This window comes from Vicugna pacos, chromosome 20 (assembly GCF_048564905.1).
Source record: "Vicugna pacos chromosome 20, VicPac4, whole genome shotgun sequence".
Taxonomy (NCBI): domain Eukaryota; kingdom Metazoa; phylum Chordata; class Mammalia; order Artiodactyla; family Camelidae; genus Vicugna; species Vicugna pacos.
Window position 1 is genome coordinate 18,745,547 of NC_133006.1, and position 19,017 is coordinate 18,764,563.

Consider the following 19,017-nt stretch of genomic DNA (forward strand, 5'->3'; position numbering starts at 1 on the left):
GTCTTCCAGTTGGAATTAATCTCCCCCGCCCCGTATTCCTGTAATGTAGGGCTTGTACCTTGGTTAAAACTCATGGTAGGCTGCCCTGGATGACAATTATTTTATGCATGTGCCTCCCTTCCTCTCAGGACCAGCAAATTCCTACTCTGAATGCATATTTAAATCACACTGGGGATCCTTGGAAAAGCAGCTGATTCCAGGACTGGCTAACGCTAAGTACAAGATAACATCCAGAACACATCTTATCATGCCAGAGAGTAAGAAAATTCTTTTTTAAAAATGGGAGGCACATCACAAAAACACAGAATTCAGCTTGAAGGGATTTCCACTGGCCAAATCCGGAACAATTTGAGCACCAAAATAATTATGTACAGTAATGAATTATAAACCACTGAAAAATGTAAGAGCCCATGAGTCCATACCAATAACTGAAAAGTAAGTGGGGAGGAGGGGTCTCACTTACAGAAGAATGCTGAGTGGAAATGGTAAATGCAGAAGGAGAACTGAGGTTAGAAAATCATCATTTTGCAATTGTCATAGTAAAGATTGGTTCTGGCAAGAATCATCAATGGATGCTAAATCTAGGAGACATTTTTGATGATAAGCAGGACATTTATATAGTCATAAAGTGTTTTCCACAGATTGTTTACCAGTCGCAAGGGCAAAAATAGTAACTATTTTTAAAGAAATCAGACAACACCTTGACCGGGTGAGTAAACCAAAGTTTATGTCAACAACGAGAAGCGGATGGACATCGGTGCCCTCAGTGTGTAATCCCGAGGGGAAGATGGCATCACTCACACAGCATTCTGGCTGGGATACAGAATCTGAATTTAATTGTGAAGAAACATCAGACAAACCCCACATGACGAATGCACAGAATAAAAATAAGTGGGGAGTCAGGGAGGGCAAGAAGAAGGGAGTGAAGGAATGTGGTTTTCAAAAACGCAATATTATTAAAAACAAAGAAAGGCCATGAAAATGTTCCAGGTTAAGAGTCTAAAGAGACATGACAACTAAATGCAATACTTGATCATCAACTGGGTTCTGTACTGGAGGAAAAAATGCTTTTATAAAGAGAATTATTGGATCAACCAGCAAACTAGAATATGGACAACGGGTCTGATAAAAGTACTTATTGGTATCAATTTACTGAAGCTGGTAACTGTGCTGTGGTTATTATACAGAGTAACTGCTCTCAGGAAATGTTCATTCAAGTTTACAGGGATAAAGGGCCACAATGTCTGCAACTTACTCTCAAACGGTCCAAGAAAAAAAATTTAATTTCCAAATAAAAAGTTAAAAACAGTATCTGGAAACCTCTTTAGAGGTGAGACATTCTATTTTTCAGAGGCTTCGGAGGATTGAGAAGTGCCTAGAGCAGCGGTTCTCAAAGCATGGTCCTCAGACCAGCAGCAGCAGCATTGCCTGGGAATGTGTCGAACATGCACAGGCCCACTGAATCAGAAGCTCTGGGCGTGGGACCAGCAGTCTGTTTTAACAGCCCTCCATGGGATTCTGATGCCCACTCAAGTTTGAAATCACTGACCTAAACTATGAACTCCTACAGTCCGTATTCCAGCTCCTACATTCTCCACAAAACCTAGCAAAATGCTTTATGCTTGCTGAATTTAGCCTGACAGTGAATGATAAAGCAGAAATGACCACTGAGGCACTTGGAGATGATAAACTAAAGGTCCCAGCTAAAGCATCACTCTGAGTTTCTAAAGTGAATATAAAATTTACTTTGAAAGCAATGAAGGAAGTCGGATTACTCAAGAGGTTAGTAAAAGCACTGCTGTCCCAAAAGGGAGCATATCAGCTTACAGTTTAAGTCACTGCCAATTGAAAATATGTGATAACTTACACAAGCTCTTAAGACTGGTATTTAAAAGTTAATTCTGTGGTTCTGGGAAGCAACACACAGCGATTAAAAAGCCACGCGGTGTGCATCATGCGAGATCTGCTTAGAAAACACACAGCATTCACATGGCTGTGAGGTGGCCCAGATTTGAGGTGGATGGCCAGATTTCACAAGAACACCCTCTGCTGGCATCTGGAGAGCCAAGAGTCCTATAATGACAATGATCAATTTGCCTACCGAGTAGAAAATGAAATAAATAAATTCATTTTTATGCAATTGCTATCCATCTTGAGAAGTTAAACTGTTGAAGATATTCTAGGATGTCTGCATATCATTCCTGCCTCACCATATGCCTTTCCTAATTGGCACCAGAAAGATTTCACAGGAAAGGGGTGTTACTTTGGTATTGTTGATTTAAAGGTTATATAGTCACAGCAAGGCAGAGGAGAATTCATCTTCAAAATTCACCTCCTTATTGAAAGCCCATGGAGCGTCTTGGCAATTAACAATTCCTATCACCTCTAGCTGTTCCCTATGTGAGAAGGCTCAGAACTCGCCTTACAAATTGCTCTTTTGAAGATCAAAGGGGAGCTGAATGTGTCTGTGTGCTCTCGATGAGACTGTGATTTAATGGAATTTTTAGAGAAGGCTTGCTGGCAGTGTTTGGATGACAGCCCCAGGCGGAGGATTCAGGGGAGCTTGGCCACTCTTCCCTTTGGAGCGTCTTCCCTGTCTTTAATTGGCACCTCATTAGAAATTAATGAAAATGACATCCTCTGTTCTTCCTGCTCTAGGCATCGAATGCTACAAAAAGGCCCATCACAATTCATAACACATTCAATTTATATAGCAATGGCTCTTAAGCATTATTTATGAGATGTGAATTTCTTGTCAGCAGTTAATAACCTGTACAGAGTGGAAGGGGAATGGTAAAAAAAAGACTGTGAATATATATATGAAGATTTTTTGCAGTGGAAAAGTGTTCTGTTTGAGTTCAAACTACCTTTCTGAGTCTTCACTTCCAGTAATAATTACTGTGTTTCCCCTCCTCTAAAACCTTTCAGGGTAGCACTCCATGCATCCTCAAGGAAGTAACTACAAACTCACCTTTTCCTAGAGAGATCCAAGCAGGCGGTCAGGGGGAACACAAGAGCTGTTTGTCAAAGACAGTCCCAGAGGTGTGTGTTCCCACTGCCGTCCTTCATCTTTTACAATGTGGCAGTTGACTCAGTCATTTTTCTGGCACATAGTGAATGATCTCCGTGGGCCAAACTGAACTCTCAGCTCTCTCTAGGAAGGCCACATCTGGAGGGACTACAGAAAGCTCAGGGCTTTCTTCTCCAGCAGAAAAACCCAATCTCTCTACAAGTAGACACTCAGAATTGGGTGCAAGCCAAGGGACGACGTGTTAGATCATTTAAAAAGAATACACGCCTGTGGCAAACCCAATAGGCACTTAGAAACCCAGCCTGTGCCCGAGAGGTGAAGAGCACAGCAGAGTAATCTGCACTTACCAGAGACAGTCAAGCTGGCTTCACTTTAGGAGAAGAGAAAGTCATCCAACATGTATTTCTAAATATTTTCAGCCTGATGCTTAAGACCTTCGGAAATTAGGTAGTTTGCATCAAAGCTGAAGGGTAAACTAGGAGACGTGGTTACAATCCCTCTGATCTCAGCACTGAACTGTGCATTCTCACTGCTTGCCTGACAAGGACAGGAGGTACTAGCCACTGTCAGAGGCAGGACAGCACACCTGATGGACGGAACGCTTGACCTACTAGGACAAATCCTGCGTAATACCCAGGATTCAGTTACTTTCAAGAAGGAAACAAAAATGTAGGATGCAGGAAAATCCCATGATTCTAATTTAGGAAATACCAAAGGCCTGTGTTATAAAAGCAACAGGCAAATGGCCACATAGGCTTCACAACACTGGTAACAAAATGAACTGCCAAAGCCCCCACTGGTCCACGTGAAGATGGAAGCAAGAATCTGCAGATCACCAAAGATCAGACAAACCAATACGGGCAAGGTCGGTTAGCCATCAGACCTGAGTTTCCTTGGCTAACCACAGTATTCCTTCACTACCACTACTAAGAATTTTAAATTATCTGGCAGGGTTGATCAAGACACAGCTAAGAATAAGGTTCTGGGCTCACCTGGGCCATGGTGTGCCACACTGCACGAACACGAAATTTGAAAATTCTGCTGACAGCCTCTGCTCCACCTCATCCTACCTCTCCTTCTTACACTTCCACACAAGTATTTAATAGGATAACTAAATGCCAGGGTAAAAAATAAAAACTCGTCCGGTGACACCTGGACTCTCCACGCTGGTCCCCATTTCTGAAGCTAAAATATATACGCTGCTGATCTTGCTGAGTGCTACATACCAGAGTGAGTAACAAACAGATTTCTAGTCACGACAGGAAAAGAGTTTCAACTTGGTTTCCATGAGAAGCTGGAACTCCTGTCTTTCTCATTTCCAACAGGGCAGATAACTGAGGGACAGGAGCAGCAATGGCAGTCTCTCCAGAAGATGAAGGACTCTGAGTACCTCTGACTTTCTAACTGCTGAGAGAACCACCTAGTCCTGACGACCAGCATCAGGACTTGTAGGGTATCTAATCTACGGCTGCTCATTCCTAAGGACAAAGAATACAGGATTCTCAGAGGCTAGAGCCAGGCCTCAAAGCCTGCCTGGTGATGGCTCGGTCCCACAAAGCAATTTTATAATACTATGCTTTAAAGTCAGGAAATAAAAACAGAGACAGGAAAACTGTAAGTCAGCCTAAATAATGCAGCTATACAATTTTGCTTCCATGTGACATGACGTATATGGTCAAAGGGAAAGGAAGATCAGGTTATGTTTTGTTCCACTGCATACAGAGTAGGTATAAAGTTAAAAAAAATAATAAAAGAATACATCCCTTCATCCCTTTGCAGCAATTCTAAGAGTCGGTATGACACTGGCTGATACAGAAAGAAAGGTTACTTTAAAGCTATTTCAAGGGGTTAACTGACAATGAATTACGGTTCAAAGAAAATAATTTTCTAATCAAATTCTAATCTAAAAGGAATATGGAGGAGAAATCTTCCATTTATTATACATAGTAAGAAGCTCATTCAAAATTAATTTAGTATCTGAATTTTATGGTACATATCCCAGAATTTCACTGGTTTGGTTAATTTCTAAGTAAGTCATCAATGAGAAGGAACCACGGTAACACACAGTGGGGAGAAGTTGAAAGCAGTAAGCAGTGACGGTGCAACTCTAAAGAAATATGTGTAAGAGTAGTTGAGGATGTTTTTGGCCTTTTTTGTATGTATGAAAGGAAATAAAGAGTGTTTAGAAATAAGAATCTTCCACTCCTGATTTCTCAACCTCCAAACCTACAGTTTGCAGGGAGGTACTCAGGAGAAGAATGAAGAACTTCAGCCTCTTAGGAATGAGTTCCAAAGCTACACCAGGGTGTCAAGGACACAGTCTCCATCATGCCACAGGGGAGACACTTACCGCAGCGGCACGATCCCAGTTCCTGCTGCACCAGCTCCAGTTTGGTTTGGCACTGGAAGCACCGACGTCGACTTTTCTGTTTAGATCGGCTGGTCTCCTCGGATCGTTCAGTATTCTCCAGTAGTCGTGGCCGTTTCACTGGTGAAGCTTCATTCTCAGACTGTGAATCTGAACAAAACAACACATTTGGGGGTCAGGGTTAGTGCTTGGCCCCACAGACACAGCTGATGAATGTATTGCCAGGCATTCTTCTGACCAGACTACTGCCCTTTTCTAGGAACCGGACCTGTGTGAGCAAGAGCCAGTCTGACTGGCCTGGTTTATGCTGCACAAATTGTGACAAGCATGTACCTTCAGAGCTGACTTCTAACAAGCCAGGCCTGAGCTAGGAGAGGAGGGTGTGGTGGCTCATCAAACATCAGTTCTATGTTGTTTTTAAAAACGGCGCTTCCTACAAGGAGACCGTCTGAGCTGGAGATGGGATCCTCTCTCTACACTCCTTCTTTGCGCCCTAGTTGTTTACTGCTTGTATCGGTTATTTATCTCTTCTCAAATCTTTGTCCTCAAGTAGACTGTAATTCACCAGAGAAGGGACTACGTCTACTATTTCTTTACAGCAACATGCTTAGCACAATTCCATACCTAAAGTCAGTGTTTCATGAGCGACCCACAATCTTTTCTAGTAAAAATGCTCAAGTTTTTAATTTCTAAGCAAACTAAACACACAAGAATCAGGCTCTAATACTGAAAACCATCCCCACTTTACTCAGAGTGAAGAAGTAGCCTTGCTTGTTCACAAGCAAGCTGTCCCATGGCCTCTATAGTGGGGTGGCAGAGAGGCAGCACTTGGCACCAAAACCTAGGGTTGGTGCCAAATTAGCAGGTGGAGGGAGGTACAGTACGTGACAACTTGTGTTTTGGATAGCCTTAAAAAAGTAAAATGCAATATAGTTCGTGTCATAGACAGGCTGTAAATAACTTTTGCCTTCAAAGAAAAGGCAACACTTGAGGGGCTCTATATTCCTGGAACTGCTGCATACTGAGCATGTACCTCTTGCCAAGGTTCCAAAGTGATTTGCGCTAAACCACCTCTGGAAGGGAGTTTCCTAAACGATCTTCAAAACAGATCCAGATCCCCGCCCTCTGCACCTCTCCACCACCACCACGCAGGTCTGAGCCATCAGCATCTCATCCAGCCTAGTAGGAGAGCCTCTTAACTGGTCTCCCTGCTCTTCCCCTGGTCCCTATAGTCTACTCTCCACACAGCAGCCAAGTGATCCTGTTAAAAACAAACTTAGAATCACTTCACTCTCCTGCTCAAAACCCTCTAATAGCTCCCCTTCTCGGAGGAAAAGTTCAGATACTTCCTACGACCCTCAGAAAGGCCCTGCTTGCTGACATGCCCTCATCGAGACCTCCCTGTCCTCAGCTCCTGTTGCTCTCTCTCTGCCCCACCCACACGAGCCTCCTCACTGTCTCCCACCTCAGGGCCTTTGCACCTTCTGTTCCCATGTCTGGAATGCTCTTCACCCAAATCTACAGGAGATTTCATCTTTTTTAAGTCTTTTAAGCCACATTTTCAATGAAGATGTCTTCCCTGAGAACTCTATCTAGATCACTCTTGCCCTCTTCCCATAGCCCTTCCCTTCCTCCCTTTTCCTTTTATTCCACCACAACACTTATCTTTTTACATTGTCATACAGGAGGATGTAAACTCCTGGAGGGCAGAAGTTTCACCTGCTTTGTTCACTAATATGTCCTCCATGCCTACAACTCAGTATTTCTTGAATGAATAAATACCCTAGGCAGTCCTGACTTTCTATTTAACGTGGCTCTAGTGAGAAGCAGCAGATTGTTGGCTGTATTTCAATGAAGGCTGTCTGTATCCCCTTCCCCAGCCCCTCTGTGTGAAGACGCTGCACTTTACCCAAATACTCACTGGCCTGACAGTGATGATGGTTAACAGTGTGCTTTACAGCCTCCCAGCGCAATACATTGTGCAGACTTTCAGAAGGCACACACCACTCTTAGCAATTGTAAACTTCATTTTTCGTCTCATTTAGTTCTTCCAGTCCTACATGACATTTTCCCCCAATACAAACCAACTAAACAAGGCCTTTGATGAAAACAATTGAAAGCAAGTTTAGCCTATTTCCCAGCTCTGCTGAGCAAAGCTGTCCAAACTCGGTTGGTGTGATGACTGAGGCAGCTAGACACACCAGGCCCCCTCCTCCTTCCCCTACAAGTGCAACAAGCAACAATCTAAATGTAAATCATTACAAAGCAGCCAGCCAAAAGGAATCCACCTGGTTTGAGCCACATTGCTCTCCAGGGGGTCCTTCTTTATAAGCCAGCAATGGCACTATTTGTATTAATCACCCTATTTAGACTTTTTCCCCCGCTTTGGGTAACAAGAAGAGAAAATTCTAGAGTAAAAGCCATAACTGAAAAACGGTGTTTGTTTCAAGACAAAGTACTAAATCTGGAGCAGTTGTATAAGAAATCAGCCTCCAACCCTGGGAGATGAGGTGGGGAGAGGAGAGAGATTAGGGTCCACACAGGAGGGGGTGGTAGCTGAAGCTTTTGCCTTATTAAATTGTTAAAATCCAGAGGGCCCCTGACATGATGCCGGTGCCCCTCTAATGTGAAGGAGGCCGCTCAGACCCTCTTTCATTTGCATTGCGATCTGACAGAACTGAGCGTGTGTCTGGAAATGGAATGTTCAAATTCTAAGCTGTTTCCTAGATGAGTCTGTCCCAAACTGTCAAACATGCTGTCTTCCTGTATAGCACCCATCTCAATTCCTAAAGCAAACCTCTGCTACAAGAAGACAATTTACTTTCAGTATGGCAATGCCATCCATGGCTAACTATTTTCAAATAAGCAAGAGAGTGGTATGTGAAGACAGTATTTTTAAACATATGATTCCTAAGACTGGGAAACAGAATTCATATTTATATAATCATAATCATCATTGGTAATCACCAAACAACCCAGTTAATGAAATCTGCACACCCCCCCCAAATTAGGAGAGCTGTCAAAGTCTGATCTCTTTTCTTCTAATTCCCCACCTTGTCTGACCAATGAGCACTGCATTCAGTAACAAAAGTAAGGAATAAGTCTGCACGGTCTAATGCTGAAATTTTCCTTTATCCATGCCACATTATATATGAAGACAACTGGGTTATTTGTTCTGGAAGGCAGGAGGCATGGGATGTTCCTAAAACAATGGGTCCTAGGGGAGGTCTCTGATGCTGCCAACAGCTTCTGGCTGCACTGCATTGGCCATCTTAAAGGAACACCACTCAGCTCTAGTCAGTCCTCTGAGAGTCAATGTCTCAGCATCTTACAAGTCCAAGACCAAAGGCATTCACGTACAGAAAGCCTGAGCCACAAGAAGCAGTCCTCAATCATTCTAAATGAAGACGAACAAAATGTTTACAAGAATGTGTTATTTTTTAAAATCAAGGAACTGCTCCCAGACATGAAGAGATTTGTTAACTTTAGCACTCTAGAATATGCGCACTTATCCTTCACTCAGTCAATGGTCTGTTCAATGGAAAGGAACCCCTGTGCCCTCTACTGCTCCCTACCACAAGGAGGGAGGGAAAATAAACTCCCTAAACCATCTACCACCCCTCCACACACTGCCATCAAGGAAGGTGACTGTGTTATATACAACTTCTTGGCAAAGCAAACCACTCTTTGGCATTTCCTCACAAGTCAACTTGGTGTTTTAATTAGAAGCTAATGAAATAAATAGCAGTCTATGGGATCGTCATCATGTCTGCATAAGAAATTTACACCTCCTCTGCTAATTACTTAATGAAGCCTGTGCCTAAATGAGAAAAAACAGATGTCCAGAACAGGGGTTCTAATTACATAATAATCAACTAAATAATTCAACTATTCAATTATAAATTTAATGCCAATTTTAGCAGGACTCCAGAAAGAGAAGATCCAAATATGGTCAACACAAAGGAACCCTCATCCACTGTCTATATTTGAATAAATTAAATTTTGATTATTTACTTTTTGCTGACAAACATCGTTCTTGTTACCCTGAAGCATTTTTAACTTCCTCAACAATGAGGGAAAACACCTAACAGCCTACTTGCATAATGTGACTTGGGTAGAAAGGGTTAAATGTGGGGAGAAAGGTGAACAGAAATAACTCTCACATGCAGCCTCAACTGTCAGAAGAAACGCTTCCTTGCAAGGAGCATGCTCATTAGCAGCAGGAGGAGCTGTAGCAGCGAGCTAGAAACTGTTTCCACCCCAGGAGTTAGGAGTGACTTCTAATTAGGTCCTTCATAAAGGGCCAACAAAGCACATTTTTTTTTCCAGTAAGCTTTTTCTTGAGAACATACTCTAGTCTGTGTACACCCATACAAGAGCTGACCACATGCCCACACCAGGCTCACAGTTCTTGATACTCACCAGACCCCCTCCTCTTCCTCTGACTAGGTTTAACAGAATGAGGAAGATATCACATCAAGTCTTCTAGTCAAAGGAAAAGTCTGATCAAGAATCATAATGTGATTAAATGAGAAAGTCTTAAGAAAAAATATTTCACCTATCAGTTTCCTAGGTATGAAGGTAACCACTATTTAATCTGTGACAGAGAAATAAGTATAGTGATTTTAAAAAACATATAATCCTCTTAAGAGAAACATTCTTCTAACTGTACCTTCCTAGCTAACAGCAGAAATAGTGGTTAAGACTTTCAATTTAGGAACACAGTTTAATGGAAAACTTGACTGGAGACAACAAACAGACCTGCTTCTTTTAAAATTCTGTTGTCTCTGACAGAAATTCACATTTGTTCCTAACTGTCACTGTTCTTGTCTTTATTACTCGTGTTCTCTCCTGAAAATTTCCAAATAAACTGTGTCAGGCCTGTCAGAGTTGAATCCCAATCTCTCTTAATCTGTCACTGTGCAGCTGGCAGCCCGCACACAGCCTGGGCTGCTAACCACGGCCGTGGCTCTGACGTCTCAGGCAGGCTCCGGACCCTCTGTACAAGTGAACACTCATGGTCCAGAACAGGAGGGGGGAGAAGCAAAGCGGCAACAAAGAGAAGGACGTCTTCCATTCGCTTCACCCACACCTTCCCCTCGCTTCTAAGAAAGATGAATCTGTTTAATCTCAGGCCTTGTGACAGCTTTTGAGGTACTCAATCAGTTTTTTTTAGAACCTATCACGGTCTCTTGACAGACTGACATTTATGATCCCAACAGCCTGTGCAAACATCAGTAAGAGCAATAATTAATGAACCCTCACACATCACTGCTGTCTCTCCTTCGACCATTTAAAAGAAGCTTAAGCTGCTAAAACCTCTGTCCATGAAAAACACCACACTCTCACTGGAAAAAACTGATAAAAAGACACTTTAAAAAAATCTGTTTTATAGGTACATTCTCTCTGTGTTTCTCCTCATGCTTTGCTTTCAGTGTGCACAGGGACTAGATTCATCCTCTCCTGGCTTCATGCTCTGTATGCCATAAAAGACTTCAGGAGAGGAAGCTCCCTCATTATCCATTACATTTTCCCCCACTTTATTCTACCGAGCTTTCCCCCTCCTTTCTTTTCTTCCTAATGGTCCTAGAACTATTTTGGAATAGCACACCTATTAAAAAGCTGCTACACAGACAAAGAAGTTCAAGCCTTTGGAAGAGGCCAATTATTAAAATTTTGTGGAGAATGCCTTCATTTTCACTTGATATATAATACAGAGATGTGTCTAGCTTGAAAGACTCCTAGGATGCCACGTCTTAGACCATAACCATTTTAAAGGTCGGGTGTTCTCAAACTGCCAGGCAGTACTACTGCTAAGCGTCAGTTCCTCTCTTCTCCTTCCCTCTCCACTCTCATCCCTCCAGGTTATCTTCTTAGGTTCTCTCCTTTGCTACTAGAGCTATCTTGAAGGTAGTCTCCTCTGTCACAACCTCAGGACTGAAAGCAGACCTCTGACTCTTCCTCCCTGCTGGGACCACACGATTGGTAGATCTGGGGTGGCCAATCAGTAGAGTCAGTTATCTTGGGGGTACACCTGAACTTTTAGGGTCTCTTTCCTCATAAGGCATCAGAAATCTTGGGGGTAATTGTATCATCTAACTGTCTGATTTTGGTCTTCATGACAGCAATGCAGAAGCTGCTTCTGTAGGGACTTCTGAATGGAAGACAGCTGAAAGAGTAGCAGAATACATGGAAATCATGAGTCATGATAATCTGTACTCTTCATGAAATGAGCACCCTTATGTCCCAAAGGCATGTTTTACAGACCAGGATCAGAGTTCTAACTTCCTCATAGCCCATCACCCTCTCTGATTCCTGGTGGACAAGAAGCTGGAGGCTGGTTTTGACAGAAATCTTGACACTGGAAAAAAGCGATTATAAATTCATCAAAAAGTCAAGCAAGAGACACTAATGGGCTGTGGGGATAACAGCTCTGCATTAAATAATATAACCTTACATGAAATCATTGCATCAGAGTCCAACAGCTCTAAAGGGAGGGGTTTTCCCTCAGTTTTTCTTCCTTTCTAATCTGTCTGCTTTTTCTTTCTTTTTCTTGCCTACTGTACTGGCTAGGCTTTCTCGTATGATGCTGGAGAGCTGAGAGAAGACATTTTTGCCTTGCTCCCAACCCCAGGAGGAAAGTACTCAGCTTTTGCCAAACTTTACTTTGAAAAATTTTGAAAACAAAGAAAAGTTCAAAGAATTGTACAGTAAATACCTGAGTACACTCCATTCAGATTCAACAACCATTAACGAACAACTTGTCACATTGCTTCCTCTCTCCCCTCTGTATTTATACTCCTCCCAACACCAAATCATCTGAAAATAAGATGCAAACACCAAAATACTTCAAATATACACATTTAATAAGGACATTTCCTTACATGACCAAAATATCATACCTAAGAAAACTAAGAATAATGCTCCAATGCCATCTAACATCCAGTCCATATCCAAATTATAATCTCCATTATTTTCAAAGGCATGTCCAATCAAGCTGCCTGTGTACATTTGGATCTTATGTCTAAGTCTTTCTCAAATTGTTTGTTCGTTCATTCATTCCAGTGACATGAACTTTTGGACAGTCCTGGTTAGTTTTCCCATGGAACGTACCACCATCCTGGATTGACTGATTCTCTCCGCTCCCCACCTCCTATTTTTAATGTCATCATTTACTTGTAAGGAGGGACATTTTTAATTGTACACCTCCTCCATTCCATATACAAGACCAGAAATTAAAACTTCCAGCAAGCCCTTGACAAACCCAAATGGTTGGATGGTTGGCACAAGGAAGAGCAGGTGAAGAAGGACAAACACTGTGTCACCAGCCCAGTTTCCACTGCACCCTGGCGGTGGGGGGAGGAATGTTCTTCCTCTGACTTCCTCCTCTGCACCCCTGCCCTACAGGACACCAGGGTATTCATCAGGCCTTGGCAAGCAGTGGATGTTCAGGCAAATGCTGGGAGACGAGCTAGCTATTAGTGTTTCAGCCCATGATTTCTTAAAGTCTGATGGTACTGTCTCTGACTGAAGTTGGTCCCAGAGGCCACAAGTCACTTCTCCAATTATTTCCTTTCCAATAGCTTCCTGGCCTTCTTCTGATTGCCCTTCCCCTCCTGATGGACTCTACCCTATTGCTAATTGTTCCTATAAGACATTTCTTCCTTGCTGAATCATTCAACACTCTAAACTTAGGGAAATTTTTCACCAGAATAAAAAACATAAAGCAAAAGCCCAGGAAGATTCACTTGCAAAAATAATCACAATCTCATTAAGTAAAATAACAGTCTCAGTTTATCTGATCTGCCTAATTTACTTAGGCCTCTTGATTAATGACCACTCTACTCTGTTCAGGGCCATGACAACAGTTAATATTTTATTAATTATTTCTCAAGTGCCTACTCTCTGTCAGGCACTGGGCTTTGAACTGGCAAATCAGAAATACACATAGCAGTGATCTCTCCCCACAAGGAGGCCACATTCCAGAAAGAAAGACAGATATATACCAGTAAACTTAGAGCATAGTAAGTGTATGAATAGTAAGTGTATGAATAGAATGCTATGAACATAAAATGTGGAAATGATAAATTCTGTTGAGGGGGTGATTAAGAAGCAGAAAAGAGGTCAAAAAGGTATCTCTTGCACTTAAGAACTATATTGTATATATGCAGACAGGTGATTTTAGCTAACATTTGTCATCCTCACAGTCTTCTCTGTTAGACCTGCTTTTCAGAATACCATTTGTATAAAGTCATTGCTCATCTACCTTCTACCTTCTTCTCTTTCCCCCAAATTCTATCATTTAGTAGACCCTTTCACAATCTGGGTAGCAAATGTCCTTGGAGAATACCTGTTAGATGGGCTTCCAGGGAAATAAAGCTATTGTTTATCTTTCCTTTCTCTTTGACCCCAACTAGTTCAATTTTTTTCCTGGGTGTTCACAAACATCTCACTAAAAATGTCAATGGTCAGCTCAGTTTTCCTTCCATCGTGTTTATTAACCTTAATATTGGTCTGTCTGCTCACAGACATAGCTTTAACTGCCAATTTTTCTCTGTAGATCAGAATTTTCCAAGCCCATTTTCTTATTATTAAATGATTTATTCTGAGATAACTGTAGGTTCAAATGTAGCTACAAGAAATTTTACAGAGAAATCCCATGTACCCTTCACTCAGTTCTCTCCAATGGTAACATTTTGCAGAAATCTGGTATCCCTACCACGATACTGGTGTTGAGACAGTTAATCTACAGAAATCTTCCATCACCATGAGGACCCTTCATGTTGCCCCTTTACAGCCATGCCTACTTCCCTCTCTTCCCTCTTGCTCCTTGGCAAACACTAATCTATCCTCCATTTCTATAATTTCATCACTTCAAGAATATCATTTATATGGTCATACCTGGACATATAGATGAAATCATATAGGGTGTAACCTGTCCAAGCTCATTTTTAAGGCCGCTCATCATAGTAGGTATGTCAAAAGAGATTCTTTAAGCTAAGCTTCAGTAATAACTGCAATAACAACCACTAACAAAGCACTTATTTTGTGCCAGGACTTTTAAAATGTGTTTACATATATTAACTCATTTAGCTTTTGTAACAAGGCTGTGTATGAGATAGGTACTATTATTATCTGCATTGTAAGATGAGGAAACTGAGTCATGGGTTAAGTGAATTGCTGAAGATCACACAACTAGTAAGTAGAAGAACTGGAATGTGAACCCAGGCAGCGTGGCCCAGAGTCCTTGCTCTTAACCACTATGCCATCCTGTCTCCAACTGTTGTTAACACTTCAAGACTCTTCTTCTGCTTTTCTGTGAGGGTACCTTACCATGAAGATGAATTTATGCTACTTCCTATGTACACAAAGACCCTACTGCCTCTGAGCTGAAGGTGGAACAGATCCTGGGCTAAGTATAGGAATAAAAAGAAGCACCTCTCTCTGTTATACTTATAATCTTCTTATACACACATGATGGTGCAATTTCTCTAAGATACATTTCTGCTGAATACCCCTACTTGTATTCTGCTCTTAGAATATGATTTATACAGACTTACTCCTCATACTGTTTTCTTCCTATTCCTGCTAACTCTCTGAATATCTCTGGATTGTAATTATAGTATTTTATTTATATAAAATCAGCTTCCCCCCTCCATGTAAAAAAAATCTGTCCACAGAAGTTTATTATTTGCAGGATGATACAAAAAAAATTACCACCAACAGCAAAAGAAAAGCCAGTTGTTTTTACTTGAAATTTTTCTCCTTTTAATGGTCAGAAAAGGTAAATCATGCCTTTTTGCCTTTTTATGGGTCCCACAGGCAGAAGTCAAAGCTTCCTCTTCCCAACTACCCTGACAGCTTCCTATAGCTCATATACCAGGTCTCTTTAAAAAGGTAGAGTTGAGGGTGAGGAACCCATAAACACATAAAACACTCAAGTTCATCTAAAAAAATGTGGCCACCACCCCCATTTGGTAGGTGCCATTCCTACTGCACTATTTATTTAAAGGGTGGAGCTAAACTCTACAGAGCAGTGGCTGCTCGGCAGAACCTGTCAGACTAGCAATACAGTAGTCATCCTTTGTAGCTGGTACTGGCCTGGCACCACTTTCTTGTTTTAGCTTCTCCATTAGCAAGACCTGTCCTGCTCGCCCAACTAAACCATATTATGTTCCCCATAGATTTTTCAGTTACTCATTGTAACTGACAAATTACCCTCAATAGATGATCTTTCCTTTTTATAACCTGCTTGGATATTTTAGAGTTCAACAACATTACAATGCATTGATTTTTTAAAATATTACACTTATAGCCTCAGTAGAGTACAGGATAAGGTAGCACTATTAAGGTGAGACAAACACAGAGAAAGCAAGATTAAGAAACCCAAGAGAAATATGTACTTCTCAAAGGCCACATGCCTTACCGTTCTGTGACCACAAACCATGCTCTATGACCACGAGGGTACAATTACTCTTACAGTGCTAAGACTGGCCTTAGACTTCTGTTCTACTATCTTTTCCAGTATTTCCAGAAAACTAAGATTAGCCAGAGTTTATTTTCGTCTATCCAAAGAAAAGCAAATTTGAGAGAATCCATGAAATATCTATATGCCCAGATTTATTTTCATATAACTATGTATAAAGCAGGCAATACTATTTTCATTTAGTATCTTAGAACACTCATTTAGAAGTTAAACTGCCTAAAAATATGAAGTCTTCTACTTCTTCTGTTGTTACACGAAGCCTAGAGGTTTTCAAATTATGCCTTATAAAATCATACAACTGTTTTGAGCAGCTGGGCAGCCAGTCTCCCTACTGGTGACTCACTGAAACCTGGAGGGAAGGGACAAGCCAAAAGTCTTCAAATAATGTTGTATCCCCAGTTCTTGGCCTCCAAAGCATGAATGACTTGCCCAAGGGTTAATGTGTCTTTTGCTAGGATGACTGAAAATAAGCATACTTAATGGAAAAACACTTGACTAATGGGGTAGGGTGAGGGCGTGGGTAAAGAAGAATGAGATACTAACTCAATTTTTCTTACTTTCTGTTAAAAATATACATATAGACAAATCATCAAATACTCCCATGCTTATCACCCCACTCCTGTGAAGCTTAAATATCCTCCCTGTGGATGTTTTTAATTTTCCAATTGTTTTGCCTGCCTGACTTGTAACACAAGCCTCTAACCACAGGGGCAGAATCAGCTATATTTAGTACTCCACTGGTGCCCAACAGCAAAACAATAATAAGACGAAGACAGAGACAAAGAGGAGGAGTAGAAGGAGGATCTTCTCTGTAACAGAGGACAAGTTCCTAATGATGATAATCTTGCAATAAGAGGCTGTGCTTCAGGTTTAAAGTAAGGGGAAAAAAATGTCTGAAAGTTTATATTTTGCTATTTAAAAAAATCAGCTTGAATGCATAACTAAGTAGATGCTAAAATTAAATGGCTGATTTGTTTTTAAACTATTTTTGTTCCTAATTAAGCATCAACTTAATTCAGTTCCTCTCTCTACCTATCACTTAAGTTTTTTCCTTCTAAGATTCAGTCTTTTGACTCATTACTTCCAGGATAATCCTTAAGCTTATAAATAAATGTCTCTGTCTCATTTTAACTCTTCCTGATGTTGAGACTAAATGAACCTAAAGTTAGAACTCGATCTGATGACAAGAAGACCCAGAGAAAGCCTTGTCTTGGCTCCTCCTGCCACCCCCGAGTGGGTATGTTAGGCGTTCATTACTCAGGGCTGTGTCGGTGTTGATGGGGGCACTACCAAGTGTGTAGAGGGTTGAAAGCCGCCTTAAGAAAATGGCTTATGAAAGAAAGAGAAATAACCTCATCTGTAAAATGAGCTGCTAGAAAATCAGAGGCAAGGAATTTTGCATAAAGTTATTATGAAGATTATCTTTAGTCCATATTTGAAACATGAGAGGAACAAGTATCTAACATTTTAACCTCAATTCAACCAACTTGGCTCAATACTCTTCACTTGAAGAATATTATTTTTCAAGATGCCCAAATTATGAACAACCAACCATACTAAAAAATCAACTATATATTTTATTAATGTTAACTTCCCAATTTTGACAACTGTACTGTGGCTGTATAAGATAATACTTTGACTTTAAGAACTGCACACTCAAGATTTTAGTACAACAAAGGCAACTTACTTGGGAATCTGCATGAGGGAGTACCTCGGAATTCTATGTAATCTTCTTGAAAATTTTCTGTAAGACTGAAACTATTAAAAAAAAAACACCAAAACCCAACAACAACTATATCTCAGAGTAGCCATACTTGGAAATGACTGGCTAGAGTGCCTGCTGAATTCCTTTCCCAAAATGCAGATATTATTTAGGTCTGATGGGAATGTGAACAACAAAACAGTTGCAGCAGGTAATCAACAGTAAGGTCAAAGCTCACACTTCCGCAGGTTTGCAGTTAAGGCAACACTTAACCTCTAAGTGCACCTTACTGATCAGTCACGGACTTCTACATGTCACTATCTTAGTCTACTTCCTCCAATCCCAGTAAGGGCCTGGTTTTAACTGCGTCAATTAGTGCAATGGCTGTTCCAGAAAGGATGATGACCAGACCCTAAGATGTGATTTTAATCTTCTAGAAACAGATTTATCAACAGGACACCAAAGGAGAAGTAAATCTGAATCCTCGTCAGTTACAGGAATGCCAAGCTGGAAAACAGACTCCGCTGCAGCTAATACCCCCCATTAAGGTCAGTACTACACAAGCTCCCTTCCCTAGACCAACTTTCTTTTAAAAGCCACCCTGCATATTTGAGCATGTAATTCAAGTTGCAATGTAGTAACATCTTTGGAGAAGAGCTGTTCAACTTTCTCTGGAAACAAAAAGGCAGTACCCAGTGTATTTTTTTTCAAGTAAATCTTAGCCCACATTCAAGGTGAAAACCTTAAAGAATGTCTCCTGTATTCTTTCTTTATCCCTTGATAAAGTAACAGAAAAATTAACAACCTGAGTTAAATGCCATTTTCTACTTATACATGTATACATTTTTAATAAGTTTTGAAAGGGTGGATGAATATGGGAAACGCATAACATGTAACTAATTCCCCTGTCCATTGAGCTAAAAGAGATGTGGTTTATTTAAAATTCTGAGTGGTGGTTCTGCTATTTGGGAATGGCTTTCTGAAACTCTGTGGGTGGATACTGGTAATGAAACAGAGAATTCAGAACGGCAGGGAGCATAAGGCCAAATAAGCTTTTATAGCAGAGTGTGTGTGTGCACTAAAAATAATTATACATATGTAGCAGGAGGCTGGTTAACTGAGCCCACAGAGGCACTTGGCTGTTCAGATAACTAATCACAATATGAAGTCCCCCATGAAAAGAATGCTTCCAAGGTTAAATTGTCTGATTTTTAATCATAAAGAAGTAAATTTATTGGCTAAAGTTCTCTTGTGTTGTTGGTTTGGATACAACAGTCAGTGTTTTTTATCAAGATTTTAACTATAAGAAAACTATCAACCCTTTGTGGCTCCTAAATTGTGATTTGCCCCAGAAAGAAGACAAGTTCTCAATCATACGTATAAAAGCTTAGAGAAAAGATCAGAAAACAATAGGTTTTTTTTTTTTTCTG

At 40.9% G+C, this 19,017-nt stretch overlaps 1 protein-coding gene across 2 annotated transcripts in view; it reads right to left on the minus strand.

Annotated features, from left to right (window-relative positions):
- Nucleotides 1-19,017, minus strand: part of ZFAND3 (zinc finger AN1-type containing 3) — a 281,182-nt gene that overhangs the window by 21,288 nt on the left and 240,877 nt on the right. For both annotated transcript variants that reach the window (XM_072945108.1, XM_072945107.1), the window contains one exon: nucleotides 5,382-5,549. In XM_072945108.1, the coding sequence (XP_072801209.1) occupies nucleotides 5,382-5,549 (168 nt within the window). The remainder of the gene's footprint in view (nucleotides 1-5,381; nucleotides 5,550-19,017) is intronic.